This window comes from Apaloderma vittatum, unplaced genomic scaffold, assembly GCF_000703405.1.
Source record: "Apaloderma vittatum isolate BGI_N311 unplaced genomic scaffold, ASM70340v1 scaffold554, whole genome shotgun sequence".
NCBI lineage: Eukaryota > Metazoa > Chordata > Aves > Trogoniformes > Trogonidae > Apaloderma > Apaloderma vittatum.
Window position 1 is genome coordinate 72,409 of NW_009714128.1, and position 21,283 is coordinate 93,691.

Consider the following 21,283-nt stretch of genomic DNA (forward strand, 5'->3'; position numbering starts at 1 on the left):
TTACTAGGAGGCTTCCCTCTGTGCTAAATCACCTTTTTCTTATCAAGCTCTAAAGTTGACCACCCTATTTTGTATCATGTGAGTAGGGTTAAAACATACAATTTATGCTACATTTACAGGGTGTAGTTAAGATTCTTCACTCAGAGAAAAAAAAAAAGTGAAATCTTTTAATTAGTGTTATAGATCCTGCAGACATAACTAGTGGAGGCAACAACAGCAACAACAGAAGAATACTGCAGTTAATTCATCAATAAAACCAAATCACCTCGAGAATGAGAATGAATTTAGAGGCAGTTTCAAATTGCCTTTCTGTGAGGTATTTACTATGCCACACTTATGATCTAAATCTAGGAGCCGATCTTGAAAATGTGTTAAATATTACAGATTTTTTTGTACCTTGCACGTTTGATCATATGTTCCTTATACAAACCTGTGTAAAGGCAAATTTACATTATATAAGGAAGAGATTGAGCTATATAAATTTGCAATGAAATATGCCTTACTCTAGCTTAGGATGAGGGAGATCCATTTGGGTATATTAAGCCAAATTGGATGTTCCTGATTTTTATAGCTCTCACTACTGGTACTCTGTATAAAAATAAATATTATTCTGGTTTTTTCAAGATGCTATCAGCCTAGATCCTTTTCCGGCAAAGGAGACATTGTCATGCACTTGGAAGTATGGTCATTCCTCATTCTAGGATTTTTTACTACATATGCTGCAGCACTGCCAAACAGCTAAAAAACCCCACAAACAAAAACCCCAAAACATTATGTACTTGCATACCTCTTGCGTGCCTAGCTGTATGCCACTAGCTGTGTGCCACTGTGGGTCTCTTCCTCAGTAGGCGTAGATGTTAATAATTTATGAAGGGATGGATCCCGGTGACTATAAATCTCCATGGCTCCACAGACAGCAGTGTGGGAATATCAGTCTGCATCACACTGAAAATCTGGTCCTTAATCAGCACTTTCATGAGGGTGTTTCTTTTGTGGTGAAATTCTGCCACATGCAGCATTTCATGATATCACTGTGGAAGGTCTGTCCCACATTTCTCAGGCCTAAAGCACCACGGAGTAGGGCAGCAGTAACAGAAATGATGAATTCTGCTGCATATATATTTACATATGAATCAGATCAGCCTTTCTTTTCAGAAATGTTAACTCCAGATTATTACAGATTGTCACATTTCTAAAGAATCTTTGACTAAATTCTCATTTGTTACTCGTCTCCCATGTTATATCTGCTTCAAAGCCTGCATAGCTAAGCACTTAGAAATGTATAGATGGTTGCAGCTATAAGTGACCAGCTTGACTGTTGATCATCATAGTTTTTAATCAAATGTCAAAGCCCCAGTGCAAAGGTGCTCATTGAAACAATATTCATTTCTGTTCATAATGACAATTGACATGGCTTTAGGAAGAAAATACTGAAGTTGTCCTCTTTTCTGAAGTTTTTGTTTTTATGATTTAAAATTGTCAAACTTATAAGAGTGTCCAGTTTATTTTTTAAATTACGTCCCTGCAAATTTAAGTTGACTGAAGAGTATTTCTTGGCCTGAGCATTTCTTTGTCATGACATCGTATAGATCCTGCAACTTTCAGGTGCAATTTTTTGAAGGTGATTGGGCTGTACTTCACCTAAGTATGAAATCCTTCATCTTCTATGTAAACAGAAATCTCTCCTTTCTGAGAAATAAGTATGAGACACTAGAACTAGGCTGCACTGATAAAAGTAATTAAAGTATAATGCAACAATATATTTCTTTTGTTCTTATTGTACAAATAACAAAAAATATCATAAATAAGTGCTTTTTTAATCGGAATAATTAAATCATGCTGATTTTTGTACCTGTTACAGTTCAGAATCAAATTTCAAGTCTCACACTTCAACCCACAAGACTAACTTTTAGAGACTGAGTTATGGTTCACTAAGCTGTAACTGAAAAACTGTCTAACATTTGCAAGTATATAAAGTCTCGCACCTTCCTAGGAACTAAGTGTCTAACTTCAAAGCATAGTTAGCAACTACATTTTATTATACATTATAATCCTATTACATTATAGTCCTTTGGATATTAGGAAAAACTTCTTCACCAAAAGGGTGGTGAAGCATTGGAATGGGATGCCGAGGGAGGTGGTGAAGTCACGATCCCTGGACGTGTTTAAAAAATGGTTGAATGTGGCCCTTCAGGAGATGGTTTAGTGTTAGGGTGGTGTAGGGCTGTAGGTTAGACTTTATGACCTTAAGGTCCTTTCCAACCTTGGTGTTGCTATGATTCTATGATTCCTCTGGTACTAGGTGGCCTGTAAAGGCCAAAGTTTTTTAATCTATGTAATGTCTCAGTGGTATATTGAGTGGAGCTGAATTCTTTAAAGTCAGACCCTTCCCCTTCAGATGTGTCTCCTGCTTGTGGGGACAATGTATGGTGTTCCCCAAGATAGAGTTTATCGAATGAATTTCTGTTTCTAGAACCTCCCATGGTCCATTTTTTTGGCTTAGACTGTTGGGGGCATTTTCATTGCTTCGAAGCAAAAGAGAGAATTACCTTAAACTGCTTCACCTGAAATAAAAATCAGTTGCTAATTTTCATTCTTCCTTGCAAACGTTGGGCCAATCTCTCCACCATTTTTGTCATGTCCCAAAAATAAAGCTAGTCATGTAAGAGAGAACTCACTGAGTCTTTTTTTTTGCCTAGCTAACTTCCACAGAAATCCAGAGTTGCACTCTGTGCGTGATCCAGAGACTGTGTTAGAGCAGAAAAACATAGGAATGTTTTTCTTACACACTTTTTCTGCTTTTACTTCACAAGCTCTTAGAATTTAGAGTAAGGAGGGATAGAGTTTTGCAGAGGCAGATCAGACATCCAGCTCAGAATCATCAAAACAGAAGCACCATGAGTTAACTGCCCAGTTTGACCTAGTGTTGAGGCCAGCTTCCTCTTCATAGAAACAAGGTTTTGGTTCGAGGCACTATTAGAGAGGTCAAATTTTAGAATTCCTTGGTGAACTGGGATCTCAGAGTGTTTAGTCAGTCTGTATATTGACAGTGAACATCTCTGAGGGTTAGCCAGCAGAGCATGGTGGTCTGATTCTTCACTGGAAGATCTCTCTTCATGCTGTTTGCTTTTGTCATATAGGTGTTTGTACTAAAATGGATATTTGGGAGGATTTTGCAGAGAATTGAGCTTTTGAAGTGTATCTTCATATGAGAAAGTTTAGCTGTGCGCAGGGAGGGGAGAGTAAATGGGAAGATGATGAATAGCTTTTGCTATTGCACAAAAGTAACAAGCAGCAGTGAGTGACTGTCAGCTGTAAGGGGAAGGGAAGGGAAGGGAAGGGAAGGGAAGGGAAGGGAGCGAAAGGAAAGAGTAAATGGGAAGATGATGAATAGCTTTTGCTATTGCACAAAAGTAACAAGCAGCAGTGAGTGACTGTCAGCTGTAAGGGGAAGGGAAGGGAAGGGAAGGGAAGGGAAGGGAAGGGAAGGGAAGGGAAGGGAAGGGAAGGGAGCTACAGACCACGTGTACGAGAATAATCACTTGATTTCAGTGAAGGGTGAATGATCGCTCACTGCAACCAATGAAGGGTTGTGGTTAGTGATTTATATGCAGTGAAGTCGACAGCATGCACTGTGCCACACATCCCTGCCAGCACTTTGCTGAATCGGAATGTTAAGCGCTTGTTTGTATGTTTTATTCTGGCTGACTGGACTTCTGCACTGTGTTGAAGTGCTTGCCTTGAATTATCAAGCACTTTTCTGTTCACGTTAGCTTCAGGGATTAGACTCAACGCTTGTACTAGCAACCTAATTAAGCACATGGCAATGGTAACTATCTGCTTTGATTTCTCGTATATTTTTTAACAGTTACATATTCCTAATTTTTTAATACAAGTTGTTAAAGTCAGTATTAGAACTAAGATATTACACTGCTTTAGCTTATGTTCAGCATGACTAAAACAGTAATGGAATTCCAGTTTGATATAAAAAAAAAAAAGACTGTTATAAATACCGGAAGGCAACTTCTATATTTATGACACTAACTATATTGCTGATAATTTGCCCATGTATGACTGTGGTTTTTTAATCAAAGTTTCTACTCTAAACAAGACATTTAGAGTCACTAAGTAGAGGCTGATTTTCTTAGATAATGAAGGAAAACTTGTCAGTCTTCAATGTTGAAGAGTAGTGGTATGACTGCTACTTTGCTTAGAATACAATTTAAAATTGCGAAATATATATATAAGACCAGACAGTGCAAGTTAAATTGTCTCAAAACAATATAATTTTAATATAGTGTAAAATGAAGCTTGTGGCTAATACAAATTCCCTAGAAGAGTTAGGAAAAACTAAGACCTTCACAGATGTGGATAGTGGTTTTCCAGCTGTCATCCGATTTGAGAAATGAAGGAGCTTCTTTTTAAAACTTGAGGATGGTAATAATGTTCATTCTGTCAGAGTATTTATGCAGCAAAAAACCTGATCAAAACTTCAGGCAGAGCCTAGGGATAAAATCTCTCTGGGAGCCTTTTCAGCATTGGGAAGCTTTAAGACTTAATTGTCCCATCTGCATCCCCAGATGTTTGAAAAGTATAGTTATAAGATTCTTCCTGATCTAAATGATCTTCTGTTGGCAACAGAGAAACTATCCCATTGTGAGTTGGTCAGAATTTGTTAAGAAAGGTAAAAGTGTATAGCTGAGGACAGGTTACCCAAACCATAACACAGCATAAGGAACTCGGGTAGATATAAACAGTGGGAAGAAAAGGATGGGGTCTTTCCACCAGCTCTGGCACTGAAGTCCCATCACACTGCCTATTCTGGACATATCCCTGCTTCTCGACATACCCTGCCACAGTATGTGAAAGTATTTGTGTGTATCTTGCAGTTTGATTCCCTTTTTGGAAGCCTGGTTTAATCAAATAGTGCTTATACAGTTATTCATATAAAACAGATTTATCCCAGCCTATTACCTCAAGTCAGTAACTTGCTATGCCTGGACCAGGAGTCCTGCTTTTCAGGGCTCGTGAGATTTTGGTTTAAGAGTGATCTTTTGCATTTAGACTTTATGGTTAATCTCCTTTCCTCCAAATAACATAACATATAAGTAGTTGGAAAAGAAATCAAGCACAGTAACGTTGTCAGAATTCAGCCTGAATAATGAAGGTATGTTTCATCAATAAAAAATACTTAGATGTAGAAAGTCAGAAAACTAGTTTTAGCAAAGTTTGGCTGGCTAATCAATTCAGTGCACTAACTGAAATTGATAATGACCAGAAATGAAAAAATGGCCACCAAATTGGCTTGAATAGCTGTCAGAATAAATTTTGAATCATCAAAATCCCTCAATCTACAAGATTCCAACTGAAAAAAAGAAAGAAAAACTTAATAGTTCTAGTTTCTTAATTTTATGACTGTTCACTCTTAAGTTCTTGACATATTAGAATAAAATATATTTCTATAAGAATTCACTTTAGTAAAAATGTAGCCTAAAAAGAAAAGCAAAACCCTCGAATTTATTGCTCGTAGACTGATGTTTGTATTTAAAAAAAAATCAGGAGAAAAATAGTGGGATTTTTGCTTGCACATGTGGATAAAATATTCCACTAGTTCTACTGCTTACATGTGAATATTTTTAATGACATAAAGTACTAAATTGGAATTTATGTAATATAAAAATGTTTCCTAGAAAAAAAGTATCACAAAATTTATACTAAAAGAGTATGAAGTGTGCAAAGTTAAATGCTGAAAGAACATACTAGAACTGACTATGTAAACCTGGCCTTTCTGTAGGTAGACATACTCATTTAATTAATCTAATGTTTCTCTCCATTGAAGTTGCCTCAATCAGCACATGGCATGGACCTGACCCAGGGATAAATGAGGACAGTGCACATAGTCGATGATCTTTAAAACTCAAATTCTCTTTGTTACAGAAGTTAGAACTTGTTTAGAGAATGAGAGGGGAGCGAGGGGGAGGAACTGGAGAAAGAGGAAGGATGATCTTCTGGCTCAGCTAGTTAGTTATTGCACTAGGAAATTAATCTCTTCAGGTCTCTGCCACAAAGTTTTTATGTGATGATTGACAAGTCACCTCAAACATGTCTTATTTGGTGATCATATGCTGCCTGTTGCATGTGAGTTTATTCTGGCTTGATGCTGTGGATTCAATCCCATCATCATGTGGCAAGTTTGGAACATAAAACATGCATGATCCTGTAACGTTCTGGTAAACATTCCACAGTGAAAGATTGCACAATGTATATGTTTGCTGGGTTCACCATGCAAAATAAGGTGAAAGGCACGTGAAAAAGTAATGTACTTTCTCTGCAAAAGTGAGGGGACAGTGAGTGTTTTATTGCTACAGAAGATAAACTGACCATCTCATGGGAAGGTCATAATATAATGAATACTCATGGTGGTGTGTTGGAAAGGCTTTTGTTCAGTCTCAGGAATTTTTAGGAACCATTTTGTTTTCAGAAAGAATGATGATAAGAATTAATTCCCTGAGGTTTTTTTATTCTTTTTATACTTCAGTGTCACTAGGAACCAGTCTCCTTCCAGGGTTTATTGTCCATCTTCAGTGGTTTGACCCGGCTGGTGGCCAGGTGCCCACTCAGCAGCTCTATCACCCCCCTTGTCTACTAGACAGGGGGAGAAAATATAACGAAGGGCCCATGGTTTGAGATAAGGACAGGGAGATCATCCGCATCCACCATCCAGGGCAAAACAGGCTTGAGTTTGGGAAAAGTAGTTAAATTTATTAAAGAACAAATCAGAGTTCTTAAGAAACTGCCCCAACGTGAGTGTCTCCATGGGATGCAGTGCTTCAGGGGAAACTGCTCCAGCGTTGAGTGCCCCATGAAGTCATAACATTCCTGCCAGCCAACCTCCTCTGTGTGGGCTTCTCTCTCTCCACGGGCTACAGGCTCTAGCAGCAACCTGCTCCAGCACAGCCTTGCCGCGGAGTCACACTCCCCTTCAGGCATCCACCCACTCCAACGTGGAGTCCTCCACAGGTGGACATCTACACCCTGTCACCTCCATGGGCTGCAGAGGGACAACTCGCTTCACCATGGTCTTCACCACGACCCGGGGGACTCTGCTCCAGTGCCTGGAGCTCATCCTCCCCTCCTGCTTCTTCACTGACCTTGGTGTCTTCACAGATTCTCACTCCTCTGTCTCTCTGCCAGTTGTTGTGTGATGCAGTTCTTTTTCCCATTTCTTAAATATGGTTTCACAGAGGCGTTCCTCTCCTATCATCACTGATAGGCTCAGCCTTGGCCATCAGCAGGTCCCTCTTTGGAGCCGGCTGGCATTGGCTCTATCAGACTCCGAGGAAGCTTCTAGCAGCTTCTTGCAGAAGCCACCCTGCAGCCATCCCATCACTGAAATCTGGCCACAAAACCAGTACACCATCTCACCTTTTTGCACTCCAGTCTCATGATTTTTTCTTGAGTCATGCCTGATGGCCAAGAGAGAATATGCAGCTTCCCTGCAGCCTGGACAGTCTAGTTACTTTCCCGGATCCAGAGTAGCCAACAGAAGCGTTTCCTGGGAAATACTGACTTTCTGCCTCTAGCCTGGAAATGGAAACAGTAATATTCAGGAAATGTACAGTCTGTTTAGCAATAGGAGCTGTGAGTGAGTACGGTGCCACAAAATAGAAATTCTCCTAGTATCTTAAGTGTTAATCTCTTTGAAGTCACTTAACATGAGAGTTATGATTTAAAGATGTTGTTTTACTAAATTTATAGAAGCTCAAAGGAACAGGAAATAGTCGTGCTGGGTAGAAGGATCACTTCATCAGCATCTTTCAGTCAGGCACCAGCCATAAGTCCTTCTTAAAGCAAAGTGAATTTATTTATTTGGGGTTTTATGTGACAGTACAGTATGGATTTTCTCTCTTTTTATTTCCTTCGAAGGGACCAGGCAATCTGTCATTGTATTTCAGCTGAAACTCAGAATAAATAAGAAATTCAACTTTGGGCATAGAACAGGCACGGAAAATTCCTGCCTAAATTTTTGATGTTTGACAAATTTTAAAAATATATGGAGCTAGTGGGTGAGTCATTAGCCTTGTAACTGGCTGGCATTTTGCATCTAAAAATCTCCACAGTATAAGCATCCACCACAATAATTGACGTGAATTGTCAGTGCTACTTTCTGTCTGATAATCCAGATCACTACAGCTCAAAACTGAACACATAAACTGTTTTGTTAACTAGTGCATTTCCCAGTTTCATTAGAGAGAGGCATTTTGAACATGTATGGTCATCAATTAATATTACTTCTTAGGTTATGTCTCTTGGGACAAGGGAAAGAACACTGACACAACTGGAGTCACAACTTGGGGGGAAATAGAGGATGATAATCTCCAAATTACTATAATGGAAGCAAGATACATGAAAACTTAAGCTAAGCTGCTTAAAAAATATAATATATCCATTTTACCCCCAAACCAGTATATTAGAGATGGAAACTTCTGGCTCTGAGGTCATTTATGTACAAAACCAAGGTGAAGCCAGAGTAATTAATGTTTTAATTATTCATTATCTAAAGATAATGATTTTTTTTTCAAATCCGTCATTATAAACTGCTTTATGTGTCTGTCAGAGAGGCAGGGAGATGGAGTCTTTAATCCCTTCAGAACATCTGTACATGAAAAATGTACTATGGAGCATTGCTTGTGCATTTTTAATTATCCAATTATGCTGCTTCTTTCAAAGAAACTGTCACGTTACCAGCAGCCTTTCTTAATGATTTGAAAGACTGAAAAATAATTTTAATTGGTTTTTCATTTAATTATAGCAGTTGATTAAGAGGAAATGTAATTCATAAACTTATACTACAAGAACATTACACTAATGTTGTTAACGTGTTATTTTTAGAATGAAGAAATATAGAAAAAATGTTCTAGCCATGGCTCAGACCTTGGTGTATCTCTTTTCTGCTTTAGCTTCATCTCAGTTTCTTTTTTAAAATGTTTTTTTGTGTGCTCTTTTTTAGTCCTATCCTTTCACTGTTCCATTTAGCCTTTCAGACTTACCACCTCCATTCCTTGTTCTGTGTCTTTTGCCTGTTGCTATGATTTACTTTTGTGAAGGAGCAGTGAAAAATCTCTTTTGTATGGATGCTGTAGCCTTTTTACAGATCACAGGTACTTTAGTACTTCATGCTTTGGAGGCAAAAAAGCAAAGCAACATGTTTTAACAGGAAGGATAAAATGTTATTGCTGAATCTTATGCAAAAAAAGAAAAAATGGTGAATTTCGTGCTACTGCAGATTTTTCCATTCAGAGATAAACATGAACTCCACATTTTTGTATTTGTCATACACACAACCTATTTTCTTGGTACAGATTTTAAAATTTACATGCTAGCTGTGTTTGGTACACTTGAACTTAACATAAGCCTGGCTATTTGCAGTCAAGTTTGGATCATTTGATCTGTTTGCCCTTTGATTCTCATCAACTTGTCCACATCAGTATTAAGAGCAATTCTTAACCTTAACCTTAGCCCCAAGCAGTGCCCCTGCGAATACCAACTGCTTTTGCATTAGTTTCGTTTTATTACTCCTGTGAGCAACTGGCTTAAGGCTGACAGTGCCATGGGTACACACAGGCAGAAACACAGGCTCCCACATAAAGAGACAATTGCTCTGTTTGTTTCAGAGAATATAAATCTGATGAAATTTATTGGAAAAATAGTTAAAATCTGCTCATCTTCTTTAATGGTCAGACTTGCTTTCTGAGTAGCTCTTCTTTCATTTCATGGAGAAAAGTTTTGAAAGTTTAAAAAATAGAAATGTGGCAGAGCTGTGAAACTTGCTCAGTTCCCTGGTGAGTGTGTTACTGCGAAAGGCATTTTCAGAAAACAGATTCCAACATGAAAATTTCCTGATCTTCCAAAGTAGCATGTTAACCAGTTAAGCTCCCAGAGGAGACTTCTGTAATGAGATCTTCCCCAACCCTTGCCACAGTGAGAGTTTATACATTGAACACAGCGGGACTGGGACCGTGTTGGTCCAGAGGCAGCATTGGTGTCACTGAGTAGCACTTTTTTACTATATAGGAATATTGTCAATAACATATAATTTACAAGAGTTGCTGAATTTCAAATATGTGAATACACCAATAGGACTCTAATGTGGTGACTTTACCCGAGAAGCAATTTTTTTCCTGATTCTAATAGCTATTTCACAGATTTATTATATGATCGATGTGCCTGTTACGTCAATATGTAGTTCCAGTTGGTACAGACTGTACAAAATTATAATTTCATTGAATCAGCTGACTTCTTTATGGTCTAAAAAAAGCTTATTGACTAACTACAGAGAATTTTAATGTAGGATATGTGTTTGTCTTGTGGTTTGCAAAGCACTGTGTTTGAATTCATTGATGAAATACCATAAATTGGACAGTAATTATTCTTGCAGCAACTGTTATATATCATATGTAAATACAACTATATATTCTGACAGAGCAATTTGTGGAGAGGTAATTTAGAGTTTGACTTTATTAATTATATATCATATAATCCTAATAACAAGACCTAATTTATTTATACAAATGTAATGTTCCTCATTATAAAGGAGTGCTCATCTTCGCTTCGGTTCACAACTGTTAGATGTTTAGGAGGTTGTTAGTATTCATGAGTTACCTCACTGCAAAAGGGTGCCATAGAGGCTACGAATTAGTACGTGATTTTGCATTCAGCAGAAAGGAAAGGAAGCTTACTAGCTCGTGCTGGTCAAGGCTGGGCAATCTGTTGAAGGATTCAAGTTACTGCAACTGTGTGGAAAGAACTTATATTAAAATTGCATCTATATGGCAAAGGATACAGGGGATTGTTTATTTAGTCATGGCTTGCATTATTGGAAAAATGGATGGAATGAAAAGGAGTGATGATGAAAATAACCGGCTAAAGTATTTTTTTGTAAATCATCAGTAAATGTAAGAGAATCTAAGAGATGCTGTACTTTTAGCAGTGGCTAATCACTTAATATTTTTTCCCTAAAAGGATAAACTTCCAGGTATTATATAGGTGAGTTTATGGGCAAAGTTTCTTCTAGCTTCCCGTGTCTTACTATCTTTCTTTTTCAGGTGATATTTACTGTTGGCAGGTATTTTATAAATTACTGAGAAATAATGAGTATATATCTATATGCTAATTTTCTCATTAGAAATACTTTTTCCAATATAATTCTATGCATCTTGGACATATATATTGTATGTCTGTATGTAGAAAGATACATAATGATTTAATACGTGTAATTTGCTTTACTTCCGTTCGATGCAGTTTTGTATGCTATAGTTTAATATAAGCAAGTATAATCCACAATGTCCTTGTAGTGTGTTCATAGTACAGAATTCACCTCAGGGTTAATTCTTCTGGCAGCTTGTAACTCAAACTACTCTTTGAATATTTCTTTTCTCTGAATAGTTCATCCTTCGTTCCAACAGTTAGAACATTCAGGTAGTGGCAGCTTGCAAGACTGACAGTGCTGCTTTCTTTCACAGCTCTGATGGCTGACATGAAATACAGTCTTGATTTTGGCTTGTGTTGTACAGGTACCACTTCAGAGAGGATCCATCTCAACTGCATAAGTTTTGGCAGGAAAATTCAAATGTTTTTCCCTTGGGAAAGGGAGCAGTGCCTTCCCGTCTGATGCGGGAGTCCAAAGGAACTGAAAGACTGGTGGGAGGTGGCTCTGCTCTTGCTGGGGTCAGAGGGATTATTGCTCTACTGGTTTAGTTCAACTGAAAAAAAAAAAAATCCAGTGACTCTTTCTCTGTGATGAATAATTGTGAAGTAAAACAGAGGAACAGACAGATTGTAACTATTCTTAGTATACACTGATGATGCTGTTATGCCAACAATTAGAAATAGCATAAGATTTTTGCTGAACTAGTCATTGAAAGAATTATTGAAGGTAGGAGTGTAATTTTAAATAAAAATGTATTTAATTTAGAAATACCAATAAATATGTTACTCCTAGTTATTCTACTATTGAAAACGGCATTCTTTTATGATAACTAGGTTTGAATCCACAATATAATGTAATAATTTACCAATTTTAGCCATGGGACTGGGAAAGCTTTTGTCTGCATTTAAATGAATGTGTCAATAGTCCCAGCAAGTCCAGGAAAAGAAAATAAAATTTAGGTATGTTGTTATCAGAAGGCTTAAAATGCAAAAGGATATAGGTAAATTCATGCAAGTCTTTTGCTTCTTTGTACTTCATGACTTAAACTCTACCTGTACTGAAGAAATTAACAGTGTGAGTAGGAGCTATTTCTCCAAGTGATAACCAGTAATGAAATGGAAAGATACTGTGTTCTAAGGATACTCAATTAGATGGTACAAGAACAGTAAATTTTAAATGCTTGTTCTTTTTCTTTTTCTGTTTCTAGCAAACTAATAGCTATTTTGTACTAGAAGTACACTAGAACATGTAACTTAGGAAAGTAGGACTTGATATTTGCAAGGTAAAAACAAGTATAAGATTAATTTGAATTCCAAATATCTAGTTTTTTTTTATTAAGGTGAATCTTATAGCTGCCTCTGCCTTTCACAAAGAATAAAAAGTATTCATAATCCTTGAATTAGGAATTAATGCATAAAAATGGGATTTTCCTAAGGTTAAAATATCATTAATTCTTATTTCTCAGTTGATGGACATCATTTTTTCATAAGCATGACCTGTTGGTCACTGTTTTCTAAATTTATTTTCTATTTGAAGAATAATGTCTCATATGTGACAATCTCAATTCATATTCTTTTCATTTGACAATGTTTATGGAGAGGTAAAGAAAGAAATCTGTGTCACATGGAACAAAAGTAGCTGCCAAGTTAGGTAGATAATCTCTAAATTGGAGGTTATTGCATTCTGTGAACAACAATAAAAATATGGTTATTTAGTGATCATTGCCTTTTAAAAAGCAGCAGTATATGTAGCATATGAAGTAAACGCCCATACTATGTGATTTATATTAAAGCCAAGAAATTAATCTCCCTCAAGAATATTAGTGTCTATTTTGAAAATGGGAAATATCTTATGGCATTTCTTCTCAACTGATGCTATTTTTAAGTGTCCAGAACTAGTTTGCCTTACATAAAACCTCTTTCTTCATACTTGCATTTTTATGGAAGATGGTGTTTTCTGAGTTTTTTGGTTTGCTTAGTTTTTCTTTTGAATGACCACAGAGTGCCGTTAAAATTCTTCCTAGAATGACTGAATATATGTGTGTATATGTGCACGCTCACATAGATCTGAGGAAGTGTGTACTGCAGGAGATCTACAATAAAGTACAAAGGTTTTTTACAGAGCAGTTTTAAAATATGTATGTCCTTCTATTTTTGCCATGCAAACCTAAAAGCCAGTCGCTAAAGTCACACTGGGATAGGATGGAACAAGAGAGAATCTATTTTAAGCTCAGTGTGCCTCAGGTGGTCCATTAAAACGTCTTCCTGAGTACTTCAGTGCATCACAGCACCTTGTTCTGTGTGAAGACAGTAGCTTGGTTTTTATCTGAAAGTAAGAGGAGCAGACCCTAAGAGCTCACTATAGTGAAATGCCTATGCATTGACTGATGACCTTTCTATTAAGTGTTGTCTATTCAAGGACTTTGCTTTCACAGCCTCTTCTTCAGAAAATATTATCCTTTTTTATCTGTTCTTATCTGTGGTCACATCAGTAAATCTTGGTAGCTTTCAGTAAAACATAATTTAAGTATATATTATTTTATTCTTTCCTGTATTTGTCTTTGGATAGGACTGATCTAAGCTCTAGCAGGGCCCAGATCTGCAGAAGTCACAGGATGTCAGTTCTTCTCCCATAGTCTTCTTCATCTCTACCTGGCAATATTTCTTATCTGCCCGAAATTTGCCACGACATAAAGAAGCCTGCACTCTGCCCTCTCTCTTTCTTATTTTGGTGGGCAGGCAGGAACAGGCCATCACATCGGCTGGGAGAGACAGCAGGAGTGTCACTTAACAAATAATTCAAAATTTTACTTCAAAACACAGAATTACTGGGAAAAAAAAATCCCCCAAATTAGTATGTTGCCAGTATGTGTACTAATCAGGAAGATGAGATCATGGAATTTACAATGGAGTAGGCTGATTTCGCAACTACATCTGAAGTCAGTCAGACTGCAGCTTAAATTTCTGGGTCTCTGCAGAGTGATCGGTAACTTCTTACTGCCATTAGAGCTAGGGCATTGCTTGGGCCTAGGATTACACATACTAACATACAGTTAGGACTGTGTATTAATATGTCCTGTGTGTATCTGAGATTGTTTTCTAGATCGTGTTTCTGAATACTTTATCTAGCCCCTATGTGTAGGAGCAAAAAAAGGATTTGTGTAGAAACATTCAAATGGAATGCAATAGGTGAAGAAAAGCAGAACTGGCAAGGCAATTCATCTTTCTGTCAGTCAGTGAAAGTTCTAGTGGGTTATTATTTTTGCCAGAAAATTACTTTGCCTTTATATTGTGATTATTGCATTTTCCTTTAAAGAAATGAGAGAGCAAAGACCGAAAAAACACTACATATTACATTATCTCTTTCTGTGAAGCATGTAAATATAGAAGATGATATCTTCATATCTATTAGGTCTTAAGGCTTTGGTGAACAGTGCTGATATTTGTATTAATCTGCATATATTCCCTTCATTTCATTTTCATCTTCATCTTCATTTTCTTTTGTTGTAGAATTGCTGGTTTAGTGCTTTTAGGGATACAGGCAGGAAGGTTCCACATGACTAAAATGTTACATGTCTCTCTGTCACTCTGAAAAACATGGGAAAGTGTTCATTTTATTATCTCCCTCAAAGAAGTGAAGAACAAGTTATAACACTGAAAATAGATAACCTTTGATTTGTGAACCAAATAAATGAAAACATATCAAGACTTAAAATTAATTTGCTAATTAGGAAAAAAAAAGAAAAAGAGGCTTTTGGAAATGCTGTTACACAGACAAATTAACGTGTTTGTTTTTACTTTGTAACTGTAGTACATTTACTCCTAAAATGCAAGGCAGACGGATGGGGACTTCAGGGAGAATCACTAAGAGCACAAGTGTGAGCGGAGAGATGTATAAGCTGGAGCACAATGACGGGAGTCAGTCGGACACGGCTGTCGGCATGGTTGGAACAGGTGGGAAGAAAAGGCGTTCCAGCCTTAGTGCCAAAGTGGTTGCCATAGTGTCTCGAAGGAGCAGAAGCACATCTCAACTTAGCCAAACAGGTGAGTGAGACACACGCTCTCTGGAAACAGGACTCTCACCCAAACGTGGTTTATCATTACTTCGTCCGTGGCATCTGTGTTACATGCATATGGATAGAGGCCACTCAGGAGAGAAGATTTCCCAGCTGTGAATAAATCTCTGTGATACTAATTTTCTTTGATCGTTAGGCATCTGTCAAAAACAGTACACAAATGCTTTTTAGAATATGCACCATAACAATTTTCTGTCCTGATCAATAGAAAATGTTTTTATCTCTTAGGAACCTTGTTTACAGGTAGACAAGGAAATGCAAAGAAGCATATGTGAGTATCAGCCGTGGATAATGGTTTGGCTAAGTGCAGCCTGTTTTTTGGGTTTTTTTGCTAGCAGAAGAGTTGAGTATGAATGGGGGAATTGAAATCTGGGCAACTGAATGACAGTTATGTAACTTGCATAAAAGGGTTTACCTGTAGTGAAAAATACGGTTTTAAAAACTACCTTTGATTTCGTAGTCAAGACTAAATCCAGTATTGTTTTTTTTTAGCAACACTGGCAAATGGGGGTCAGTGAGTTCAGGTACATTAGATGAAAGTGCGATGCTTCATTAGGAACGTAAGACTTCCAACTCTTTATTGAGACTTTATAAATCTTAAAAGCTTCCTATCTGCTTAGCCTGAAGGAATAAAAACTCATACAGAGAGATACAAAAGAAAAAAAAATTAAGTCCTTGTCCTGCTCCTATTAAACTCCAGTGAAGACTTCTGCTCTTGTCTTCAGTGGGAGCATGACCTGACCCTAAGGGTTCTTTCGTACTAAGAGAAGGAAAAGAAAGAGGAAAAGCTTCAGCCTAGCGTAGAATGCACAAATATTGCAGCATTCCTCCAACATAGTCAGGGTAATCTAAACTAAGGTAAGTAACAATATTGTTTATTTATATCATCAAATATCTCACCCTTTTCCCTTGGTTTTCTTTTATTGCCAGATGAGTGGCAGAAATGATTCTTTCAAAATATAAAGTTTGGTCAGCTTTAACAAAAGGATTGGAATACTTTTCTACATGACTCATTTATGAATTTTAAGCCAGAGCATATAATCATGCAGTTGGACCAAATGATAGATGTAGTAAGTGTATTTGAAGGCCAGAATTGTAATTAATACAGTGTTGCTCAAAATACACTCTGCCTGAATATTAGACTAGAATATAAGTATTTGTGTACATTAAGATGTTAATTTAGATACATCAGAATCAATGACATGCTCTTAAAGTAATAAACAGTGGTACTGTATTATAGAAAGAATTTTAGGTTGATGTTTCACTCCACTTACTATAAAGAAAAAAAATTTTTAAGTGTTTTCCAGAATGTTTTTGTGGTTTGATCTGACATTCCGTTATAGATCCTAAATCTCAATGAAATAGGAATTGTTGTGACAGAGCAAAATATTTGTTCCATCTTACTCTGTAGTCCAGCTCTGACCACAACCCAGGGCTACATGCCTAAAAGGATGGCACAGGGGCTACCAAACATGAGATGATTTGCTTTGGGTGAGCCCTAACAACACGCTTATCAGTGAAATTAGTAAATAGCTTAAAATCTAAACTGTGACTTCCAAACATTTCTCAGCATTATCTATTTAAAGCTCAGGTGTTCCCATTCTTCATAAAAAGATACTATAGCTCTCCAAATTTTGTTTAGTGTAAATTTCAAAACAATAGGAATTGAGCACCTAAATTTATAATGAAACTCAAACAGCAAATCAAAGATGAAAAGCATGATTATGCATTATTCATGATTGTAAAAGAGTTGAGAATGATATTTACCTTGCTGTGGCTCAGGCAAACACTGCTATCTGTGGTATAAGGAGAGCAGTGACTTGTTTCATCAGTCACTATTTTTTTAGTTAAATTATATGAGAAATCAGTAAGTTAATGCATTTTTTTAGAACAATATACAAGTGAGATAGGTTTTCCAAAGAAAATTCATTGTTGGAGACTAAATACTCGTGCCCCAAATCAGGGACCACTTTCCTCCTTTCTTGTAGTGTACAAGAGGAGAGAAGAAATCTAAAAAGGTCTTATTCATTTTAATGTGTTGTGCCTAAGTAATTTAATAATGTGTCCACTACTGAGAGAAAAAAAAAAAGTTTTGAAAATATAAAATAAGCTCTTTAAAATAGATTATGTGAGAATTGGTTCTAATAGTCAAATTCTGAAGTTTCTGAGATGTATGGTCCTCCAAAAAGTTGTGCCAGGTATGAACTTCTGCTACTGATCTTCAGTAACTTTAGGAGGACTGTTGACAAAAAGCATTTATTTTAAAGGAAGTATAAAAAAATACAGAAATGTATGTGTAACCTCTGTAGTTTTTCCTGAATAGACCAGTTTAAATTTTATTTCTTTTCCCATGACTTGCATGACTGTAAGTCAGGTACACATTATATATAGAGTTATTGTTTCCAAAAACTCAAAACAGGAGATCAGAAATAAAGCAAAATATCAGATATTTCTTGAAAATCAGAGTTTCCATATTTTCATGGAATATATAGATCTGAAATTGTAGTTTACTATTTAAAAAAACCAAACAATAGTAGTAAAATGACCTTCTATCTTACTTTTTCTCTTTTGAAGAAATGGTCAACAAGGGCTGAATTCTACTTTTTGTACATAATTTTTACTTTTAGCATACTGTCACAAATAACTGCGCCACCACATATACTGCACATATTTAATCATATAGAAATAGAAATTCTGTGTATGAAACTGCTACTAGGTAACTATTATTTCTAGAAGTTGGTTTTCTTTTCAGTTGAAAAAGGAGCATTTGTGTGTTTGTGTAAGAATGTGCATGCATGTATGCGTGTGTATATATATACGCATGTGGACCTCTGCATATATGGGACAGATCCACTTTCATGTTAGATTTTGAAGGACCAGTAATCACATTATGTTGTATGCCATTGTTCAGTGCTATTGGGAAATACTTATTCTGAATTTGTGCCTTATCAGATTGTCAGTGAAAAAGTCATTTTTTATTTTTATATAAATCTGGAAAGAAAAGTGTATGTTTCTGCTGCACCTTCCTTTTGATTATGTTTAAGGTTTTGTAACACTTTTGGCAGATGTTCATTGAAATAACTAAATCCTTACTGTGATTCATTCTTTGCGCCCACAAATTGGATAGATTTTGCTGTTCATCAAAAAAAAAAGCTTGTAATCGTCTACCAGTATTCCTAATGAAAATCCAGCTCTGGTTATGCTATCGCAGTTAGAAGGAAGAAAGGAAAAAGAAAAAAAAAAAAAAAAGAAGCAAAACTCCCAGAAAGAACCACCAAAAAAAAAAAGAAAATATCTCCAGGCATATTCTGTGCAATGTTAGTTATAATCTGAATTTTTTAGTTCTCTTTGCCAGCCTGATTTCTCTAAATAAATATATGCATATATACAAACCAAATATATAACTGTAGATTTTCTAAATAATTATAACAACTCAACTTTAAATCATAGGAATAGGAAAATAGAAATAGGAAAATAGGAATAGGAAAATAGATTATGATAGAAAATCACCATCTTTTGTCTTGATTTTGTGATATAACACTCTATTTCCCTGGGTGACTGAGTGCCATAATAATCAAACTGCATTTTGATTTGGGGTTCTGGGTTTGTTTTGGAAGAGACATAAGCTGCTGCTGTAGGAGGAAGGAGTTGTATTACAGAATTTATACCATAAATGCAGACATAATAATGTATCTCAAAGTAGATGGAGGTAATGATAGGAGTATCACTAGTGACATGAGTTCTGGAGAAAAGGAGAAGCTCAATCTCAGATAAACAGAAGTATTCCCAAGAGAGGTGGTGGAAGCCCCATCCCTGGAAGTTTTCAAGGCCAGGCTGGATGGGGCTCTGGGCCACCTGATCTAGTGGGGGATGTCCCTGCCCATGGCAGGGGGATTGGAACTAGATGATCTTTGAGGTCCCTTCCAACCATGACAGTTCTATGATTCTATGATTCCCTCTCCTGGAATCCCTCTCAGTTCTGCTGGTGCACTCAGAGGCATGTCTTACGAAGGCAAAAAGATTCCTCCGTTTTACTTTCTAGCCCCTGATCAGCAGATGGGAGTTTCAGAAAGGTCATCTGCTAGCAGGAGCACGCTTTTCTTGTTCTTTTGAAATGTTAACGGTGCTTTGCAACCATTGTACCATTCTATCTTCCCCATCTTGCTATCAGAGATTTTGTAGTGTCACATCTCTATGACGTTTTCAGCTTGATGCAATTGCCTGCTGGGCAAGCAAGACACATTTTTCTCTTCTAAGGCCAATGGACAGGATGGCTGGCTGTGGTTTTGTTTGTTTTGTTGAGGATTTTCATTCTTTAGCCACTTCTAATGAGGCCAACTTTTCTGTCAAAAGCATTGAAAGGAATTACAAAAGAATTTGGGAGTGTTTACTTGATTAATAAGCGTGAAAACCAGTGCAGACAGAAAGACCGAAAATACCAGCTTTGAGATAAAAATGAGAAAAACTACCAGAGATGCCACTGATGAGCCTCTTGGGACTCTATTTTTTCTGAATATGAGTTCTTTGAGACTACTTTTGTTTTCCAAGGTGTTCAACACCATTAACATCAGACTAGATTTCTCTTGACACTCTTTGAGGAAAATTAGTGAACTCCTGTAAGATAAAGGTGAAACATTGCCTGGGATATTATATATTATTCCTATTACTGGCTGAAAACAGATGAGAGTGGAAGAGATGCAGAGCAGGAGAGCTAAAGAGCTAGGAAGAGTGGGGAGCTTGTCTAGTCTCGTGTTACACTGATACTGGGTCATTTTTCTAAATGGAAATGCCTTGCCATTTTTATGGTGTGAACCATAACATGATATTTTTACATAAGAATTAAAGTTACTTGCTGTCCGTCTCATGTTTTGTGAAGTTTCATGTCATGAAATGAAATGAAGCCATAGGCATTCACGCGGGAAGTAACTGGCAACGTGAGAAAGACCATGTGAGAATCTTATAATGTATTTCCCTATGTAAAAATTGCACATGTCGTCACATGGAGTCCCCTGCTACAGTGTATTTTCTGTAATGTCCTGTAATGTTCCCATTGAAGAATTGGCTTCCTGTATGTTCTTTTGAATTAAATTCCAAATTCCCAATTTCAGAATAGATACTGTCATCTAAGTGAGGAAATTGTTGCTAAGCAGTGAAGTCCTGTGAATTTTATAAGAGATTTCATACACTTCTAGATAGTACAGAGAGATAAAGCAAATAATAAATCAGAAATAAAATATGCTAGAGAGTGGAGACCTTTGGGATAAGGAGGGGTTGTTTGTTTTCTTTCTCGAGAAAGCCATTGCTTCTTTCCATAATTTCCTTTCTTTTTCACAAGGACATGACAATCTTTTCTTGCAGTAGTTTTGTTTGTTTCATTTATTTCTTCATATTTAATTTTGATTGATTAAGTCAATTATAAAAAATTGCAACAATGCATTTCTGAGCATGTTTCTTTTACCTCACAATCCCTTGAGTTTGATTTTTTATTACTTTAATGAAAGAAGTTGTACTTACTAAAAAATACATTATTTGATAAGAAAGCTGAGTGCTAGGCAGGAGTTCAAAAGATTGATTTTATCCAGACTTCAATAAATCTTCAATTATTATTAGACTGGATGGAAAGCACAGAGATCAGTAAGGAGTACTGCATGTCAGGAAGAAAAGTTTCAGGGGGGGTTTCGGCTGGTTTTATTAAAACGAGAGGCAGAGTGTGCTTACTGGTTGAGTTTCTAAGATAAAATCCACAGGCAGATCTCAGGAGATGGAGTGTATGCTGATAGAGTATTCTTTTGATACTGATTGGGAAAGTATGTCATTCCCAGATGATATAGAGGAAAGACTGATGTACTTGAGGACTAGAATAATAGAACTCAGATAAAATGCGATAATGCAGATTCTTTATGGAATGACTTCCTTATATAAGTGGTAGAGGAGCCAACAAGGAGTGGTGCCCTGTTAGATCTCATTCTCGTCAATAGGGAAAAGCTGGTGGGTAATGT

At 36.7% G+C, this 21,283-nt stretch overlaps 1 protein-coding gene across 1 annotated transcript in view; it reads left to right on the forward strand.

Annotated features, from left to right (window-relative positions):
• LOC104273313 (regulating synaptic membrane exocytosis protein 1-like) overlaps positions 1 to 15,252 on the forward strand; it is a gene marked incomplete at both ends in the record, with an annotated part of 85,536 nt that extends 70,284 nt beyond the window's left edge. The window contains one exon of the mRNA XM_009868617.1: positions 15,020 to 15,252. Coding sequence (XP_009866919.1) covers positions 15,020 to 15,252 — 233 coding nt within the window. The remainder of the gene's footprint in view (positions 1 to 15,019) is intronic.
• Between the last annotated feature and the right edge of the window lie 6,031 nt (positions 15,253 to 21,283).